Source organism: Trifolium pratense, linkage group LG6 (assembly GCF_020283565.1).
Source record: "Trifolium pratense cultivar HEN17-A07 linkage group LG6, ARS_RC_1.1, whole genome shotgun sequence".
Taxonomy (NCBI): domain Eukaryota; kingdom Viridiplantae; phylum Streptophyta; class Magnoliopsida; order Fabales; family Fabaceae; genus Trifolium; species Trifolium pratense.
This window is the reverse complement of record NC_060064.1, coordinates 9,923,498-9,942,937: the sequence shown is the minus strand read 5'-3', so window position 1 is coordinate 9,942,937 and position 19,440 is coordinate 9,923,498. Positions and strand designations below refer to the sequence as shown.

At 31.1% G+C, this 19,440-nt stretch overlaps 1 protein-coding gene across 2 annotated transcripts; it reads right to left on the bottom strand.

The window, feature by feature from the left end:
* Positions 1-7,609: 7,609 nt before the first annotated feature.
* LOC123889958 lies at positions 7,610-14,091 on the bottom strand. Of its 2 annotated transcripts, none has more exons than XM_045939486.1 (16): positions 13,874-14,091; positions 13,556-13,737; positions 12,837-12,931; positions 12,640-12,753; positions 12,327-12,431; positions 12,155-12,226; positions 10,988-11,100; positions 10,563-10,691; positions 10,197-10,265; positions 10,039-10,126; positions 9,853-9,924; positions 9,681-9,781; positions 9,415-9,532; positions 9,227-9,286; positions 8,975-9,085; positions 7,610-8,227 (listed from the first exon to the last, which is right to left on the bottom strand). In XM_045939486.1, exons 2-16 carry the CDS (start codon positions 13,680-13,682, stop codon positions 8,117-8,119), a joined length of 1,485 nt encoding a protein of 494 aa, XP_045795442.1. In that variant the 5' UTR covers positions 13,683-13,737; positions 13,874-14,091; the 3' UTR covers positions 7,610-8,116. The 2 variants fall into 2 exon arrangements, with proteins under 2 accessions (XP_045795442.1, XP_045795443.1); XM_045939487.1 differs by having other exon boundaries at positions 13,556-13,718; positions 13,874-14,058.
* Between the last annotated feature and the right edge of the window lie 5,349 nt (positions 14,092-19,440).

The following is a 19,440-nucleotide window of genomic DNA, read 5'->3' as shown; positions in this document are numbered from 1 at the left end:
ATTGGCAATTAATATCAAATGAATGACAGACCAAAATGAAAATAGCAGGATTATAGGATCGGTCAACTGTTAGTTTGATATGGACCATCCGATTGAAAAAATGGAGCGATTACAGGACTTTTAATGAGCTGAACGTCTGTTGTTGAATTCATGCAGTTAATTCAACTTTTAAATTTTCATAAATGAAATGCACAAACGTAAGAGAATATTTTGATCTTTGAATTCTTAACATGTATTCTAAGGTTAACACGACCCAAAAAATTAGTCACAAATTGCGGACATAATTTTTTATTATTTAATCGTACACATTAATAGTCTTCAGTTATTTAATTGCGCGACATAATTTTCTAATTTTGAGTTTTAAAAAAATTTGGGGTTATTGTTGTTTAGCTCCAGCAACACGGTGTACTGTGATGGGATCCTTTTCTTTTAATTTTCTATTATATGACCTTATTGGATGGTGTGTGTTACGATTTTAGCATATATACCTTATGTCTTGATTAATAAAATTACCTTATGCCATAAAAAATTATCATAAATAATGCATTCGACAAAAGCATTGAAATTAAAGAAAAGTTATATATGTCTACATCATTAATCAAGTTACATTACATTGCAACAGTTGAACATAAATCTCTAAAATGTATAAGTAGCAAATTGAAAAACACAACTAAAAAAAAATAAGGTAAAAGACTACTATTCAGTGTCTTGAATTCGTGCCTTAGATGAGACCATCATCATTCTACCAAACGAATCTGCATATAAAATAGAATTAAAAATTAAAATTAGTACCTTGATGATCAATGTCATTAATTATATTTTAAATAAATAAAAAATTATACATATATATTCATAAATTAAAATTAGTACCTTATTTGAACGGCTATTTTATAAATTTACATTGCCGTTTATTCATTCTCTTAATTTAGTTATAAGTTTTTTTGTATGAAAATATAAATTTCTCTTTAAAGCAAGAGAAAGTCAAAAGCGTTGTATTTTTTTTAAAACAATCCTTTGAAAATGAAGATTACACACTGATAAAGAAAATATTGATCTTATAGGAACATATATAAATCATAAAGCATTTAGCTTGATCAAGTGGTCCTGGGATCCTTGAATGAAGAAAACTTCATGGGTATTACTTTTAGAAGGATTAAAACTATCACTATTGACACTAAACTATCACCATTTTTTTCATGTGTGATGATCTTAATAACCGATGCATATAATAATCTTAATTATTGACACTAAACTATCACCACTTACCTTATGATAGATCTTTCATTGTGTCATGTTGGTCGATTTTAACCTGCAACTTTGAACATTCTAATAAAAGATCAAATAAACAAACAAACTCAAAACAAAGAATCAATACGCAAAAAATAATTATAGATAGAATTAAAAAGCAAGAAAAAAAAAATGAAATTTGTGAGAAAGAAAAATTGAAATTGGTTAAAGCAAGATCAATATTTTGCAACAAATATTTACGATTAAAAGCTATATTTATAGCAAAATAAGATTAATAGAGACATGATGAAAACAACACAATAAAAAAAATTAACTATTTAATATTTAATTGATCGTGATTTGTGGATCATATCACATATCAATGGTAAGAGATAAATGGTAATAAACTAATAAAGGCTAATTACTTATTACTTATTCACAATGAATTTGGCATATTCGTTTTATTTCTTTTATTATAATTTCTTTTATAATTATAATATATACACGGTTTTAAGTTTTTTTTCGTTATACACGGTTTTAAGTTTTAACTTCCCTTTTGCTTAAAAAAAAGTGGCTTAAATGCAATTTTGTCCCCCTATTTTCAAAAAAATGAAGTTTTGGTCCCCCTATTTTAAAAACCAACTTTTTAGTCCCCCTATTTTCATTTTTTTTGAGTTTTGATCCCCCATCCTATTTTGGGGTTAATTTTGTTGATGTGACCTTGTAACTAATGATGTGGCAACATTCATGTGGACAAATTTAATATCCATGTCATTATTATATATTTTTAAATTCAATACAACTTTATTTATAAAATATTTTAATTATTAGAATTATATATTCAACTGAAATAATAATTGTTAAATCTTATAAAATATAAAATTTGAAACCCTAATTATCAAACCTTCAACTACTAGAATTTTATTCACCGTCGGAGAGAATCCTTCCTTATGGATTTCACCAATCCCCGTTCAAACTCAACAATTTTTGGATTTTTAAAAACGAAAAGAAATTAGAGATGATTTTGTGTTTCAATAGAAATTACTCATACTCTTTAAACTATCTATGACTTTGGATGAGTTTGAATGAAAACCCAAAAATTGTTTTAAGTTTGAAGTTTAATTCTAGATTGGTTTTATATAAAGTTGGATGATGATGAAAGTTGAAGGTTCTTGAAACACAAAACTTGCTTTCAATATGCAATTGTTTGATATGAATCAAAGAGGATCATGTCCATGTTGTGATTGTTTTTTCTTAGGTTTAATAAATTAGAGGTTGTGAATTTTTGGATTTTTTATTTTAATGAACTTTCTTAGGTTTAATTAAATTATTTTACAAAATAAGTTTTATTGAATTAAAAACAAATAATGACATGGATATTAAATTTGTCCACGTGGACGCTGATATGCATTAGTGACAATGCCGCATCAACAAAATTAGCCTTAAAATAGAATGGGGGATCAAAACTAAAAAAAAAATTAAAATTGGGGGACTAAAAAGTTGGTTTTTAAAATAGGGGGACCAAAACTTCATTTTTTTGAAAATAGGGGGATCAAAAGTGTATTTAAGTCAAAAAAAGTTTTAACATCCCTTTATCCTTTATTTTGTTTTTAAAAAAAATGCCTTCATTTATATTGTAAAAAAAAGAAAAATCCCCTTTATTCATGTGAATGCAAAAAAATGCTGTAATGATTGGTACCCCTCGAGTTGCTAAAATGTTATCCGGTTACAAAAAACAAAAAAAATAAAGATCAAATAATTAATGTGATAAATATAATCATGAAGAGGAACAATTTGGTCACAACTATACATTGATCAACCATTTAATAAATTTGCATATGAGAAATTAATGTCAAATCATTCATAGAAGAAAATTCATTTCCTTATGCCATGTGACAATTTTATGAGAATATTTGAATTTTGTGTGGCATAAAGTACCATATATCAAGGCTGTGTGACAATAACAACCAAAACATGCATCATCATAAACTCGTAATTTTTTTATTTAGTGTTTGCTAGTCAATTAAATTTTTAATATTTGTCAAAAAATAAAATCCTACTATAATAATAATAATAGTAAAATAGTAATACTAATACCATAAACGGAATTGGAGAGATTAATGATTGTTTGACCAACTTGAATGGTTTACTCATTATTTTAATTAACATATATACAAAAACTATCATTAATATTATTAGTCAAAATTGGTGCGATCCTTAATAATAGGAAACGATAACATGATATGGACAAATCCACTATTAAATGGTAAATTGATGCGATCCTTAATAATAGTAAACGATAACATGATATGGACAAAATTGAATAGGGGAATAATTAGACAAATCCACTATTAAATGTTGAATCAATTAACGTGAATGAGAATGAGAAAGGGAAATAAATGTGAGGAATGATCAATTAACGTGAATGACAATGAGAAAGGGAATTAAATGTGAGGAATGAGGTTGAATGAGGAGAGGAGAGAGAAAGAGAAATATGTCTGATTTATTACATATTTACATATTATAGATTATAGATACCAAAATTGCGTATCACTTCTTTGTCCAAATCTACCCAAAGGTGTGAATGTAGTTGTCACATATTGATGTAAAAACTAAAAAACTTGGAGCAATTAATGATCTTGTGGGGGACAATAGAATATTCTCGACATTGTTTCTTTTTTTGTTTTTTTAGTTCCAACATGTAAATGGAAAGTAGGGACTGCACCTGTCACATTAGAAATACACCAAAACATCGGTTAATTCAATTCTTCAAACGCGTTGTGTTTATAAATGATTGAAAAATGAAAAATATTTTCTGTTTTTATTTTCTAAAACATTATTTTAATTTGTTAATATAAGAAGATATTAAATTTACAAAATGAGCAATTGTGGTAGAAACAAGAAAAAATGCTAGTTAGAGATGATGTGTTTTTGAAAATAATGACTTATATTTAACATTTTCACAATTTAAAAATGTATGTAATACTTTTGAGATGTTATCTCTTTGTATTATTCATTTATTGAATAATGAAATTATGAGTTGTTGTTTGTAAAAAAAAAACAAAATGTACGCAATTGTTCACTTCAACTTCAAGAGTCTAGTATATCCATTTTAGTGAATAAAGTTAACATTAATTTTAAGAAATGAAAATAGAAAATATTTTCACTAAGTAAAGAAGGCTTAATTTTTCCTAGACAAAAAAAGTTATTTTTATTTTACATTTACAATTAAATAGTTTTACAATGCATCTCTTAATCTAGTATCATAGAATTGTTTTTTTTAGATAGACGAAATGATAAACCATTAAAAATTCATAGACACAAAGCGGAAGAACTGGAGTTCAAACCCGTCATGAGACATCCGACCCAATAATTTCGGCATTTTTGGAACTTGAGTTAGGGTTTGTGGACAATATGGTAATTTTAATTATTGAGTATGATAATGATCACCTAACTTTTAGTGCCAGTGTTAATAATTGGCAAGTTGTTCAATAAAATAATCAACATATTAAAATAATCAAATACACAATAAGTAATGTCTTTAAAGTGTAAATTGTTCAGTCATGCATGCAAGCATCTTGAGTAAGGATAGGAATCACTGGGAGCCAAATTGCAAGTTGAGAATATCAATTATCAATATGGAAGTGATTTTTAAAATATCATATAAATAATATTATCGAGTCACATGTAATGTAGCCAACAAATTTTGATCACTGTTGAACAACTGAATAGTCCTTTATATTCTTATTTCATTCAACTATATCATCATGTTCTATGAAGTTTTGTCTTAGGAATATCTAGGAATTGGACCACTGGTAATTTTAAACTAAATTGTTGAAGAATATTCTACTAGGTGTTGCTTCTTCCCTTTCTTTCAAAAAAATATTTAACTGATTTTTTTTTCTCAAATGTACCCTTAATCGGAAGTATACTTCTAGACGCACGCGAGACTAAATATTTTCTTTTCGCATTGTCTGGAAGTGTTCTTCCGAATTATGATATTGATTTGTTACAATTTTTTTTGTTACGCAATGTTAATATAATCTTGTATTGACAGATGAAATGATATGGAGAAGAGTTTAGTCTATTCCTTTTGCATCTTGTTATGGATATGAATGATAATTCAGTCTATTACATGTTTTAATTAACTTCTAGCATAGTCATTTGCATATTTGCAATTCCCACATCCTAAAGTCTCTTCTCAAATATCGATCTCTTATCCAAACTTGATTTTGAATGAGTAAATTGTTAAAATTCTAATCTTTTTCTAGATTTGAAAAATCTCAATGCTCCATAAGTCAAACAAAGATATGTTAAATTTGTTTACCTACCCATACTTAAATTTTACCCGGCCAACTTTTTCAGGTCTTATTTTGTACATAAGTATATATTATTTTGGTCATGCTAAACAATTCCGGACATTAATTAAGCATACCAAAAATAGAAATAAAAGAAAAAGTTAATGTTGGTAAGATAACTTTTTATACTTTTAATGTATTGAATACACAATTTTCAAGACAAAATTTCCTTATTTATATGTTTAACTAGTGTATGGAGGACATTGTTTAGTATTTTCCTTTTTTATTTATTAAATTTAGGTGAATTAAGTCTCACGAGCTTATCAGAGTCAAAACAAATTTTAGAGTCAGAACAAATTTTAAAGTTCAAAGAACGTTTATGAATCATCCATCAAAGATGGTCTCACACCGACAATCAAAGTTAAACTCGTGTTCTCCTAGAGTGTGAGGCAACTCCTTATCAACAGAATCAACTAATTTTTTTTTTTTTTGGTATACGAATCAACTAATATTTAGATATGAACAAATACAACATCTTGTGCATCTAATCTAATAGAATAAAAAAAGAGATGAGTCTTCGATTGGATTTTGCTCAACATTAGAAAAAAATTATTAAGAGCATCTCCAATAAATGTATCTAAGAGAGTTTCATAGGCTAATGATATTGTACCTTATTTTTTTTATCATTGGAGTTCCATGACGTGACACATAGGATATCAAAATTGATGATACTGGTACCTTAAATAAGGTACCGTATAAGGTACCGTATCATCAATTTAATGTTTTTTTTTGGTATATAAATTCAATTGAATAGCTTCCATATATGTCACAAATATTAGTGTTGACATTCAATGCTTGTTGATCTTGGTTTTCTTTTTTTAATATAGGAATATTTTATTTCTTTGCCACTTTTCATTTCATAAGTTTTCATATATGCAAAGGAGAGCACATATTCGTGAAAAAACAAATCATCGACAACTCTAAGCAGATCTCATGGAACACATTTGGGAGCGTTTCGGACAAGTGAAAAATCAAAATTAATTATTATATTTTTCATTATATATTTCCCGTCATATTTATGCATTTTTTACCAATTTTTATTTATTGTCATGTATTTCTCATTATATTTAATTATTAATTTATTTATCTATGTATTTATTCAATTAAATAATTTTTATTTTTATTTAGACAAAATAAAAAAAAAATATAGAATGGACCACTTGTTATTAATGTATGATACTCAAAAAGTGGTATCATCATTGGAGCAAAATATATATGAGTTGCATAAATATTATATGGCATTGTAAGAACCACTTATTATTAATGTATGATACCCAAAGTGGTATCACCATTGGAGATGCTCTAAGAAAATATACATATATTAAAAAGGAAGCATAACACCCAACCCCAATTTTGAGAAATCTCATTGCATCTTTTTTTTATATAGGTAAATATTAGTGCAATAGAACTAATATATGGAGAGTATTCATGAACTTAACTAATATATGAAGAGTGTTGTGTTTGTTGAGACATCAGATTTATGTAGGACTGAGATTTGAAATCTCGGATACTTCACTTTAAGGTGGAATATAAATTCTATTGCATGAAGTGTTGTAACATAATAAAAGAAGTAGAGTAACCACTAAATTGATTTGTCTACCCTCAAATAGGTAGGTTGCCGACTCTTTCAATATCTTAAATTAGTCCATGCCTTGTCAAATAAGTCCATGTATTCGTCCGCTTTCTATCAAAATAGTCTCTAACATTTTGAAGTTACCGTCAAACTATTCCCTATTTTTACCAAAAAAATTTTATCAAACCGTCGTTGTTTAAATTAACCATCAACTATATAACACATAAATTTTGTGATGTCATTGTCCATGTAACACTTAACACACTACATCGGCGCATTTAATGGTGTTAGAAAATCAATGTCAACAAAGAGACCAAATTCAAAAATGTTTAACAGAAACATTAACTAATTTGAAATATTGAAAGAGTGAGGATCTATTTAAGAGTGAGTTACAAACACATAGATCAATTTGGTGATTTACTATAAAAAAAAAAAGTGTTTCCAATCACACTTTTAAAAAGTTCTGCTGTAATTTTATTAGAGATAAAGACCATACAGAGTATGATATCCGTCCCCATCTCCGAAGGAAAAAAATTCTCTTACCGAAAGCCCGCGCGGCGCGCGCAAATAGGGCAATTTAACATCTCTCTTGCAGTTGTTTTTAAACTGTATTGATATCAATCAGTGGCAATTTAACGATATTACATATAAAAGCTTGAACATAACTAACTAGGACAAACCATTGCAATTAAACATGCTTCAGTTTAAGGGACAGGGAGAGTAGGTTTTATTAACACAGAAAAATTGGAAAAAGAATGAAGTTGTAGAAAACACATTGACAAAAATGAAAACTTACAGAAGACAGTATCAGAAAAGTAACAAATTCCATCCAAGAGACAAAACATCATCAATCTAGCATTTTTTGAAGAAAAAATGTAACGACTAATTTCAGGATTATCATATGATTAACCAACACTAACATGTACATAAGACTGCTAAGCAGCTTTTGTAAACACTATCAAGTAGTGAGGTTTCCCTGTCTTGCCTTGAGCACAAGCTCTTCGGTCGTGGTGCCAATGATCTCATTAGCCCGTTTTAGTCCCACACATTGATATCGACCAATAGAATCCTGAATTTCCAACAAGAATCACCAGTCAACAAATAAATCAATCTTTGCAGAAAATACTATTTTAATGTTTATTTGGTTTGAGAAAATATTTAGTTTTGTTCAGATGTAAGTAATTCTAGCCATATTAATCATAGCTTCACACATCTAGTCTCGAGCATGAAGAGGGTGTTGAGTATCACATCGACCAGATATATGACATGAGTTGTGTTTATCAGACATGAATAATCCTCATTTTGTAAGTCGATTTTTGGGGTTAAGTTGGTCGTAAATTCTATGTTTTGATTTAAAAAGTGTGGTCTTATTTTTACTTTAATCCATTTTTCAAATATTTGTATAGGGAACCAGCCAGTTTTTGAAATGATTTTAAAATCAGTTCAGAACCAGTTTGTCTCGTAAATTTAAAACCTATGAACCAAACTTAATAACTGGTCAGGGTCAGTTCAGGGTGAAGCATAACCGGTTTGGTTATATTCGACCAAAATGTTTTCTGGTTTGGTTTAGTTTTCTTTACTGATCTTAACCTTAACAAACTTAGCAAACAAGGATCAAAATGTTTTCTACTTTTCTGGTTTGGTATTAAAGCGAGTGGAATATACAGAAATAAAAAATAAATGGAAATAATAAAAACAAAGTTGAAGGAAAAAAAATGCCTAGTTTTCCTTTAAAAGTATGTTAAGTATTAAATAATTCAGCATAGATATATAATCACTTCGTAGATTAGAATGAGAGAATTTTTGAAAATCTCACCCGACTGACGATACCCAATTTCTCTAATTTATTAACTGCATCATCCACATCAAAATCACATTCCTCCCCAAACTCTTCTTTGATTAGTTCCTCGCACCAGTGATCCAGATCCTGATTCACATTACCATATAGCTAACATAAGTATTAAGTAACTTGTTTCCCTAAGTATAAAAAAAAAGGAGAAATACTAAATAAAAAAGGTGGCGGAAAGGAAAAAACAAGTTTCTTAGAAATTTGTGTTCATGTACAAACCTGTCTTGTAGCTTTACCCTGTTCCATTAGAATAAAGAACGAAAGTATCACCTCTTTGACCTACAAGAATTTCAGATTAATAGCCATTACATTAGATGTTTGGCTGGCACACTGTCACAAACAGAAAAAAGCCTAAACTCCGCTGATAATAAAATCAATAGGACAAAGTGCTTCAATCTAGCACTTACTTCTTGCTGAATGACATCATCACACAAATGGAGAAGTGTACCCTTTCCGCTGTCCAATTGTTTGTCATACATCGATTGTGTAATCAAATTTTGGTATTGAGCCAAGTTTTGTTGGAACCTATGTAGAAAAAAAAAACAGTAGCCACAACTGTTAAATATATAGCTAAAAAGATATATTTAGAAAAATACCTATTAAAAATAGATCTAGTTTCAATGTTAATAATCATTACGTATATTTCACCAAACAGGAAAATGAACAAACTTACGTGAAATATGTCTTGACAATATAACCAACTACTGTGGAAAGAACAGCAAATATGACCCACCAATCAGCCGAAGGCATTTCAAGTGAACTAAATACAGCAACCTGCAAAGAACATTAGGCGCGTTAGTTCATTCAGACTTATGAAAACATTCAAGTTAGGTTGAAAAACTGACCAGTCCAACAACTGCTGATATAAGAAACTTGACCCAATCCATTGGAGTTAATCCAGGGTTTTTCTTTTCTGGCTGTCAAGTAAGAATTTCATTACCAAAGTCATCAATTGTGTTTGTTGAGGAAAAAGTTATCAAGTAATATACATTGGATTTTTTTAAATGTTTAACGAATGTTATATAACTCACAAGAACTATTTCCATATCAGCCATTGGAATGTTTTTAAAATGCTTCACGAATATTCCTCGTTCTTTTTTAGATTTTGTACTGGCTCTCCTGAAAAACAATTTTTCTATTAGATTTCAAATTTTTCGATAGAAATTTGAGATGAAAAAGGAAGATATACCTGTAGACAACAATTATCCTATCAAATGTTGGTTCTTGGATCAAGGTCTTGCCGAGTAAATTACGGGAGCTGGAAATTTCAGCAAACGATCTCATAAGTGACAACATCACCACACATTCAATATTTATCAAACTCAAATGCATGAGCATAACATTTTAGCGAGAAAGAAACACCATATAACTTTGAGGCATGTTATTCATTATCTTAATCCATGAGCAAATCTTAAACTAAAACTTCCTCTTTGAAATTTAGCCTTTCACACACACACACACACACACACAGAGACAGAGACAGAGAGAGAGAGAGAGAGAGAGAGAGAGAGAGAGAGAGAGAGAGAGAGAGAGAGAGAGAGAGATGGAATAAGACCTTAGTTGCATGCTTTCAAGACGTATCCGTTCTACAAATAAGTCATCCCCAGTTGCTTCACGGATCATTTCATTGCCACTTGAGTCCTTCTTATTAGGCTTTGGCTTTCTTGATAAAAGCTTTCCCAACCTGTAAGAACCACAGCCTTAAAATGGTTTCTGGAAATAGAAATAAAAGGCTCAAGAAACATGCTGTTTATACTGTGGTACATTCACAGGTATAGATTTCATGATATGGTCTTCAATGAAAAGATGAAGCTGGTGATATTTACCCTGATTAATGCAAACTCAAAATTATTCTATATTGACCTTTTAAAGGTTTTACTGAGACAAACTGATATATTAATCAACATGTTGACTTCTCATAATGGATTATTCGTTAGCATCGGATATAACATTCACTTTCCATTCTAGGAGTTTGCTTACCTAGTTACTCTTAACAGATAAGCCCAAAATCGTCCAATGAGCATGTCCACTTTCTCCATGACAAAGTAATCAGTTGTTCGATCAATTCCGATGCCACGCCGAAAGATAACATACTAAAACAATAGGATGCATTAGTTTGCCATTTCACGATAAGGATATAAGTTTGAGGAACAAAAAAATTTCTTCTCATCTGTTCAAGGAATTACATATTTTTTTATCCAGCATCAAACCAAGTACAGAAGTAACAAAAGCCAAAGAAAATCTATTGGATGCTTGCAAACAATGAACCTTCTTAATCTAAAACTTCCAGTCTTCGGTTAAAGTCTATAGGATTGAATGACTACCATAATATCAATCCACATGTATCATATTCTGTGCATGTGCATAACTACATCAACATTTATACGATTATGTTTCTTTATCAAGGATCAATTGCAAATACTATAATCCACTTGGAGTAGGGTAGTAGATAAGGGCTGGACTGTGGATAATATGTAGTTCAAACATCCATGTCATCACCATGACAAAAAGAGATATAAAAATTATTAAATTAGCGGTGGTCATTAAAATTAACTTAACAATGGTCATGAAAGAAGCAAAAAAGACTAAGAAAGAACCAATGACAAGGCATCCCCAAACCCCCTCTCCTCACTTTTTTGTTTTAATAAACAAGATTCAGTGTTGTCAAATAGCAGTTATAGTGGCCCTTTAGCGTAGCAGAATTTTAACAAACCGCTTTTTTTTTTTTTGCGATACACCATTTAGTATGATGTGTTGTCAAATAGCAGCTATAGTAGCGATATATCACCCCTAGCGTGGCGGAATTTAAACAAACTGCTATTTTCAGTGGTTGACACACTAGCAAGATCTTTCACCCAAAAGGCCAAAACCAATATTTAGTGAATTAATCACACACAACAAAGATTCTTATTTCCAATAATGTATCTAGAAAAATGTTTTAATGACTCAAAAAACAAAATAAACCAATAGACCCTAGAACAAATTTAAACACCATACTACAACTCAAAAGAAATCAAATTTTAACGAGATAAACAATTATTAATCGTAATTCTGGTGTTTCATACAACATTATTTGGATAACGAACATCATGAAATCAGGAAATCCTTGAGGGATAAGAGCCACCTGGACTAGCTTTAGAGCTATACCTTATCAGAGAAATCTGGAAGGTTATCATGATGATGCTGCTCAAAATATTTCTTCAAAAGTGTCTTGTCAAGCTTACATTAGCCAAATAAAACAGAAATCAGCAACTGTTAGCAACAAAGTCAAGCATTGCAAGTAACAATGGCAGTGAAGGAACATATATTATACACAAACCTTAGATTCATCAACAGAAATGGGGAGATTTAGAAGATACTGGCCTGAATGTGCAACCTCGATCTCATCCTCAGTCACTATCTTGAAGTTGCTCTTTTCCATTACCTGAAAGAAATATGTAATGATACTTTATTTCAATCCACCTAAATTATTTTATGTTAAGTTATTGTGCTACTTTATTTCCATCACTTTCTAACAGATTACTCCTTTATGTTAATACTATAATTTGTGACAAGTCTTCAAGTCTATATTATATTAACAAGGAGGCCCCAAGAGAATTGTACATTCACAATGCATCAACTCAAGATAGTACCTGAAATAAGTACGTCAAGAAATTCTGTTCAAGTACATCAACTTCATCAGAAGCTAGATTCTGCTGTTGCAACTTTTGTGCCCCATGCACAGGATCAAAGAGAGAGTAGAGTTGCTGAAAGCATAACGGAATCAGTCTCTCCACAACCCCAAGGTATATATAGGCTATAAATCAAAAGGATTAAGATCTGAATATACCATCAAATCCTCAAATTGTAGAAGATACCATGCTCGAATTGTGTACTCTACCCTCTTTGAGAGCTTCAAAAACTCAGCTCGGTCGGAACTATGTTCTGCATATCATAGCCAAAAGACTCAAGCCACAATAGAACAACAACAATGAATTCAAAAAAGGGAGATAAACTATTGGTAAATAAACTTTTAAATTGTGGTTGCAGTAACATTCACGGTTGTATTGCAATCCTAGATACTGCAAAAAATAACGGGCAAATGCAGCTAATGCGGCCTCAATTATGGTCACCGGGACATCAAAACCAATGATGTTGCGACCCATATCGCACGTTTTTTATAAAACCCTATATCTTCATCTATGTTAGGGAAAAAACTGAAATTTCAGTGAACTTCATCTCAATTTTATTTTTTTGGTGTTAAGTTGTTAACCATCTGGTTCTCAAGGGAAAAGGGCCCGGTAATCCAGAGTTTGTCCGGAGTTTGTCCGCGAGGTAAGTGCCAATAATTGTTCCCACCAGGAATAACTTCATCTCAATTTTGTTTATAAGTGTGAGAGAAAAGCAACACTCATTTTGCACCCCAACAATGTTTTTCCATTCAAGGAATATCAATATCAAAATACAACCATAACAACCCAAAATTGTAAAATACAATACCCTAAACATGGTTCTATAAATGTCAATAAAAACAACATGGAGAGAAATTGTAAAGAAGAAGCAACATACCAATAAGATTTGCCAATGTCATGATGAGTCTAGGTTTGAGAATTGGAATAACAGATTCACGCTCTAAACGAATAACTTCATTCTTATTCGGATCCACTTGTTGTTGTTGTTGTGATTCTTGTGCCATTTTTTTGAAGCTACCCTTTTAGTAGTTTGAGCAACACTGTTAAAAAAAATGAAAACTTGAAGCAAAAAAATGATATAAGAAACGTTTTTATGAGGTAAACTGATAAAGGGTATGTGCGTGCAGTGGAGTGCAGGGTATATGAAATGAAAATGAGTGATGAAATTGATGAAAAAGATGAAGATGGGTCATACCAGATGCAACTTTGGTTTGTTCGTGGAGGTTGGATTTGAGGTTTTCAGATGGAAAAGCGATTATTGTTGTTCATCATCATCATCACTCACAAACGGTAAGTTTCAGGGGAGAAGATGTCAAGACACAAAACTGAATTTGGATTTATTCAAAGCTGTTTTTTTATTCTTTAATTAGAGACTAGTGTAAACAAATTTATTACATAGTTTCCATCATATTTACATTAAATGCAATATACATTTTATTTTTTAAATGACAATTCAACCTAGGATTTTATACATACTACTCAAATATGCAATCAAAAATTTTTAGGTGAGTACCCATATAAGCATTAATGATCAAGTACAACCGATAAAATTCTTACAACTCATTAACACTATTAATTATTTTTAATTATTTAATTATTTAATATATTAATAAGTTCTAAAAAATTTATTACTTGTGCCTAATCATTAATATTTAGGTCAATATTCACCTAAGAATTTCTCCCAAATCTAGTGGCTTAAATGCAATATACATTTTTTTTTTACTTAACTACTTTTTTTGTTCTCTTAACTAAATTTTAGGTTTTATTTTAGTCTCTTAACTAATAAACAGTCCACTTAAATGCTTTAATTTTATCTCCATTAGTCATAATGGTCATTTCCATTAATATTTAACCCTAAATAAGTAAGGTGTGCCAATATTATAAGTGGTTCACCATAGACCTCAATAATTTATGTAATTTTAACTATTTAATCTTATTGTAAAATATTCTCGCTTCAATTTGTGAAGAAGCGGAGAAAATTTGCCGAGACCTTATTTGGGGTTCAACCAATCAACACCGTAAATGTCAACTTATTTCTTGGGAGAAGATTTGTCGTCCCAAAGAGGAGGGTGGTCTGGATTTTAGAAATCTCCGAATTTTGAACCAAGTTTATAAACATAAACTGGCTTGGTAAATGGTTGCGGATCATGTCCTGATAAGCTTTGGGTTCAAATTACGAGAGCCAAATATAATTGTGGTTTCCTGTCTACCCGTAATATTATTGCTCGAAGTAACTCTTCAAACATTTGGAAAGCTATTGTTAAAGCTTGGGAGCATGTCAAGCCTCACATCAAATGGGTGATAAATGATGGTCATGGAACTCGTTTCTGGAAGGACATTTGGATACCAAATTGTGGTGTCTTGGAGGATCAATACTCAAACCTTATTCCTATGGGTGAAATCGAGTATTTTCTAGTTATTTGATAGGCGGGGACTGGAATTGGAATATGTTGGTCACTCGTCTCCCAGAGTCTATTTGTAATTTGATTGCAAAATTGAAGCCACCTATTGTCGGAAATAGTGATATTCCCAATTGGAATATGTCCACAGATGGAAATTTTAGTATTAACTCGGCTTATAAATTTCTTAGTAGTAATGATAATGATAATACTAATGTTAGTCCTTTGTTTGATTAGGTTTTGCATTGGCGAGGTCCGACTAGGATTCGCGTTGTTCTTTGAAAGCTAGTCCATGGATCATTGCTGACAAATGTAACGTCCGGGTCAAACGAGGACGGGGAGTGGTTGTCGGTGCATGAGGCATGACAATTAGCTGCTCCTGGCAGCTTCTAGGCAAAAACGAATCACATCGAAATGAGAGAGATCTTGAGGCCGTGCAGGTATGGGACTGCATGGTTGAAGGAAGGCATATAAGAATTGTTTGGTACTACCTATATCAACAAGATGCATCTTCTTTTTGGTAGCTCATTCGATAAGAACTCTACAATTAAGCGTTCTTGACTTGGAGTAGTCTTTGGAAGAGTGACCTTTTGGGAAGTTTCCCAGAAAGCGTGCGAGTGAGGACAAGATACACTGAAAAGACTCGTGTTGGTTTGTAGGGTCAGTCGACAATGCTAAAAATCTTCTCGGATGTTACAACAAATGCAGTAAGAGCACACCGTCAGATGACAACGGATGATACATGTCCCATATGTCAATCTTACCCGAAAACCATAATGCATATGCTTCGAGATTGTGAGGACGCTCAAAACTAATGGAACTAGTTCATCATAGAAGATAATTAGGCCAAGTTTTTCAGTCTTGGCTTGTATGGTTGACCGGAATGGAACATCACTACTAAACATATTGGAGCTAGCAACACGGATTGACCTACTTTTTTTTGTATTTCGATTTGGTCTCTTTGAAAGGATCACAATAAACTAGTATTTTCTAGAGAGACAGAGCTTGCAACGCATCTCACTTCAAAAATCATAAACATAGCTTATCAGATTGAAAAAGAGACGAAGTTCCCTCTTGCATCTCGATCTGTAAACTCGTGCCGGAAATACATGCATTGGTCAAAGCCTCCTCCTGAGTTTTTCAAAATAAATACAGACAGATCGTATATACACGGTCAAGCAACTTGCGGAAGAATTATCAGAAATCACAATGGAAACTTTGTTAAAGGTTTCATGTGTAAGCTTGGGTCATGAAATGCTCTCTTTGCAGAATTAAAAGGAATTCTCATTGGTCTTCAGATAATGAGAGAGATGCAACCTACAAATGTCATTCTTGAAACAAATTCCATACATGCCATCAATATGATCCAGAATCGTCATACCTCCATTTTCATCTCCAACCTCTAGTCCAGGAGATCATAAACCTTATCAACGTCTCAGGGTCGACTATTCGTATAAATCGAATTCATCGTGAAGCAAACACTTGTGTCGATGCTTTTGCTTTACGGGGTCATCAAGCGGATTTTTCCCCTTCTATGTTAGATGTTATTAGTCCTAGTATTAATTTGCTTCTTGATAAAGACTTAAGGGGTGCATGTTCCTCTGTAGTCGGTCCTTAGTTTTTTATATTCCTTATCTTATAAAAAAAAATTAATAAACCATTAAATTTTGTATGTCCACTAGGTTTTTTTTATAAGCAAATATGTTATAAGAGAGTACAAGGGGTACTCAATTCCTTACGATTCAAAGCGATTTATCATATGCTTTGGATACAACCCATAGGATCAGAACACCAATCGTTGAAAAAAAAACAAGAATTGCGACCAAACCTACCACTAAACCACATCCAAGAGGTAGCTTTAATATTATCCAAAAGAGAAAAGGCATTCAGAGTAGTACCATTAAACACCACATTATTACGGTGTTTCCAAATATTCCGTAGTGGTCAACCAAATCAAATGTCGAACCCGACCGCCTTTTTTCACTTTTACCATATCGCCAAACAACAAAAAGTGATCCCATCCTGAAGTCCATGTTGGTATCCCTTTTCCTACCCATTTATATACTGTTTCCCATACACCTCTACTAAATGAACAAAGAAAGAAAAGGTGGATGTTGTCCTCATTGTCTAGAAAGCAAAAAATACAAGGTAAATCATGCGGATTAAACAAAATACCAGTGTGATTAAGCTCTGTCCTCGTTGGGCATATGTCCACTAGGTTAGTTTTGTTGTAAATCTTTCTCTCATGCATAATTTGTTGGTCAATATCCACAACTCAATAGAAAGAATTCTTTACCATGGCCAATTAATTAATTTTTTTTTTCATTTCTTTTTTTAGAACCGATGCATTTGCTAAGGTTTAGTATACCTACTAATCCATGCATAGAAATTTATAACGGTATGTTTAAAAAGATTTTACACAAGCATAGAAATTAGTTTTTTCCTTAGGTGAGCACTCCGGTACACATATTATGTGGATGTGTACCGGTACATTGTTGATGTGTATAATTTTAATTGGTCCACATATAATGATAATTTAACAAGTCATTTTGAAGATTTCTTTAAATAGAAGTTTTCTAAATTACTCTTTTAATTTATAAAAATTTTAAATTGGGGATTATTGTAATTTAGAAACCTTAAAACATATTTCCATAATTTCAAAAGAAATCAAAATTCCTTAAACATGTCTCTTTCTCTCTCGTGTGTCTTTGTTCTCCTTTCTTTTTTTTTTGATACTTATTTTTAGGGATTTAATATGCGTATATTTTTTTTTACATCAATTTCTTTTATTTTTTTGAAAGTATAGCACCCCTTGAATTCATTCTGATGCCTTTCTTTAAGAACAAAAAATTCTGATGTCTTTCTTTTAATTTCTTTCAATTTCTCATAAAGTTCATATTTTTTTTCATATCTCAATTTCGTGGTTTTTCAATTTTTGGGTGTTGGATTTTTTTGTTTTAGGTTATTAGGGTTCATAAAAAATTATCCTTATTTTTGTTTTTGCTAGTGGGGTTACAGTGAAACACAAAACTGAAGAATTTTGGAACCGAAAATTAGAGAGAATAGAAGTATCATGATAAATTTGAAGTGGGCAAGTGGCTTGGTTTTAAGACAAAAATTTGAGAATAGAAACCGTCTAATTTGTCATGATAATGCATTTTCTTCACGACACTGTATTTTGTTGTGTAAATTTGTATGACCGATACCATGATTATATATTGAACGGTTGCATTTTTGAAGAAAATAAAAGTTAAAAGATGTTGTTAATTTTTATTTAGAAGGGTAGTATTTCTAAAGAAAAAAAATTGAAGATGTTATTGATTTTTGCTTAGAATAGTAGTATTTTAAAGAGAAAAAATATCAAAGTTAAATTTTTTTTATTGATTTTTGTTTATTGTGCGCGACGGCGGAATGACATTAGGGATTTTGTTTTAGTATTAGGTTTATGCTTTATTTATTTTTCTTGACGCAAGGTTTAGGCTTTTTTTTTTAACAATATAAAACAAAACATTAATATAATATAAAAACAAACAAATTTAATTTACAAAATATCATTTGTCTTGTTGGTAAGTTATATATTTTGCAAATAAATAATGATTAAGGGTCTGTTTGGATTGGCTTATTTTTGAGTTTATGCAAGCAGCTTATGCAATTTTTACGTATTATTATAAGTTTGTCAAGGTAGTTTATGATAAAATAGGTTATAAAAATACAATTTTCACTAGTGTGAACTTATAAAATAACTTAAAACATAATTTATATTGCATAAACTGTTTGCATATGCTCAAAAATAAGCTAATCCAAACGGGGACCTAAATCTCAACTAACTGAACCGACTAAAATAACAAAAAAAAAAAACTAATTGGACTAACAGTTACTTAAGAATCCCTCATGGAAACCCACTTGGGTTGGTCTAGTGGTGTTGGCTTGGGTCCATGGAGTATGCTCCTCTTAAGGTGTTAGGTTCGATTTCTTCGTGTGCCAATTTCGGTGGGATAGTTCATACAGAGCAAAAAAAAACTATGGCTTTATATGGGTCCGTGCTAGTGGGCGGTGAGATTGGTCGTCTCGGATTAGTCGGTCATAGGATCGGATACCGAGTTTATTTTTTAAAAAAAAGAATCCCTCGTGGATCAATTTTTTTTTTCTCAAACAATCCAATATCACTTAATTGGAATGACACACATAGGATTCAAACTTTCGGCAAGATAATGGTTCAATATCAACTAGTTGGATTTCCCGTGACTCAAAAAACATAGTTCATATATGACCTGACTATTAAGTCTCAACTAATAATGCCGACTGTGATTAAAAAAATCAAAATTTATAGATCAAACTCTTCAACTTGAAACATAGTTCATAT

Coding starts and splice junctions, on each gene's coding strand:
- LOC123889958 (XM_045939486.1), bottom strand. CDS start 13,682: ATGGCACAAGAATCACAACAACAACAACAAGTGGATCCGAATAAGAAT. Junction 12,432..12,639: donor TCTTGACGTACTTATTTCAG/GTACTATCTTGA, acceptor TATTTCTTTCAG/GTAATGGAAAAGAGCAACTT. Junction 9,533..9,680: donor ATTGTCAAGACATATTTCAC/GTAAGTTTGTTC, acceptor TTTTCTACATAG/GTTCCAACAAAACTTGGCTC.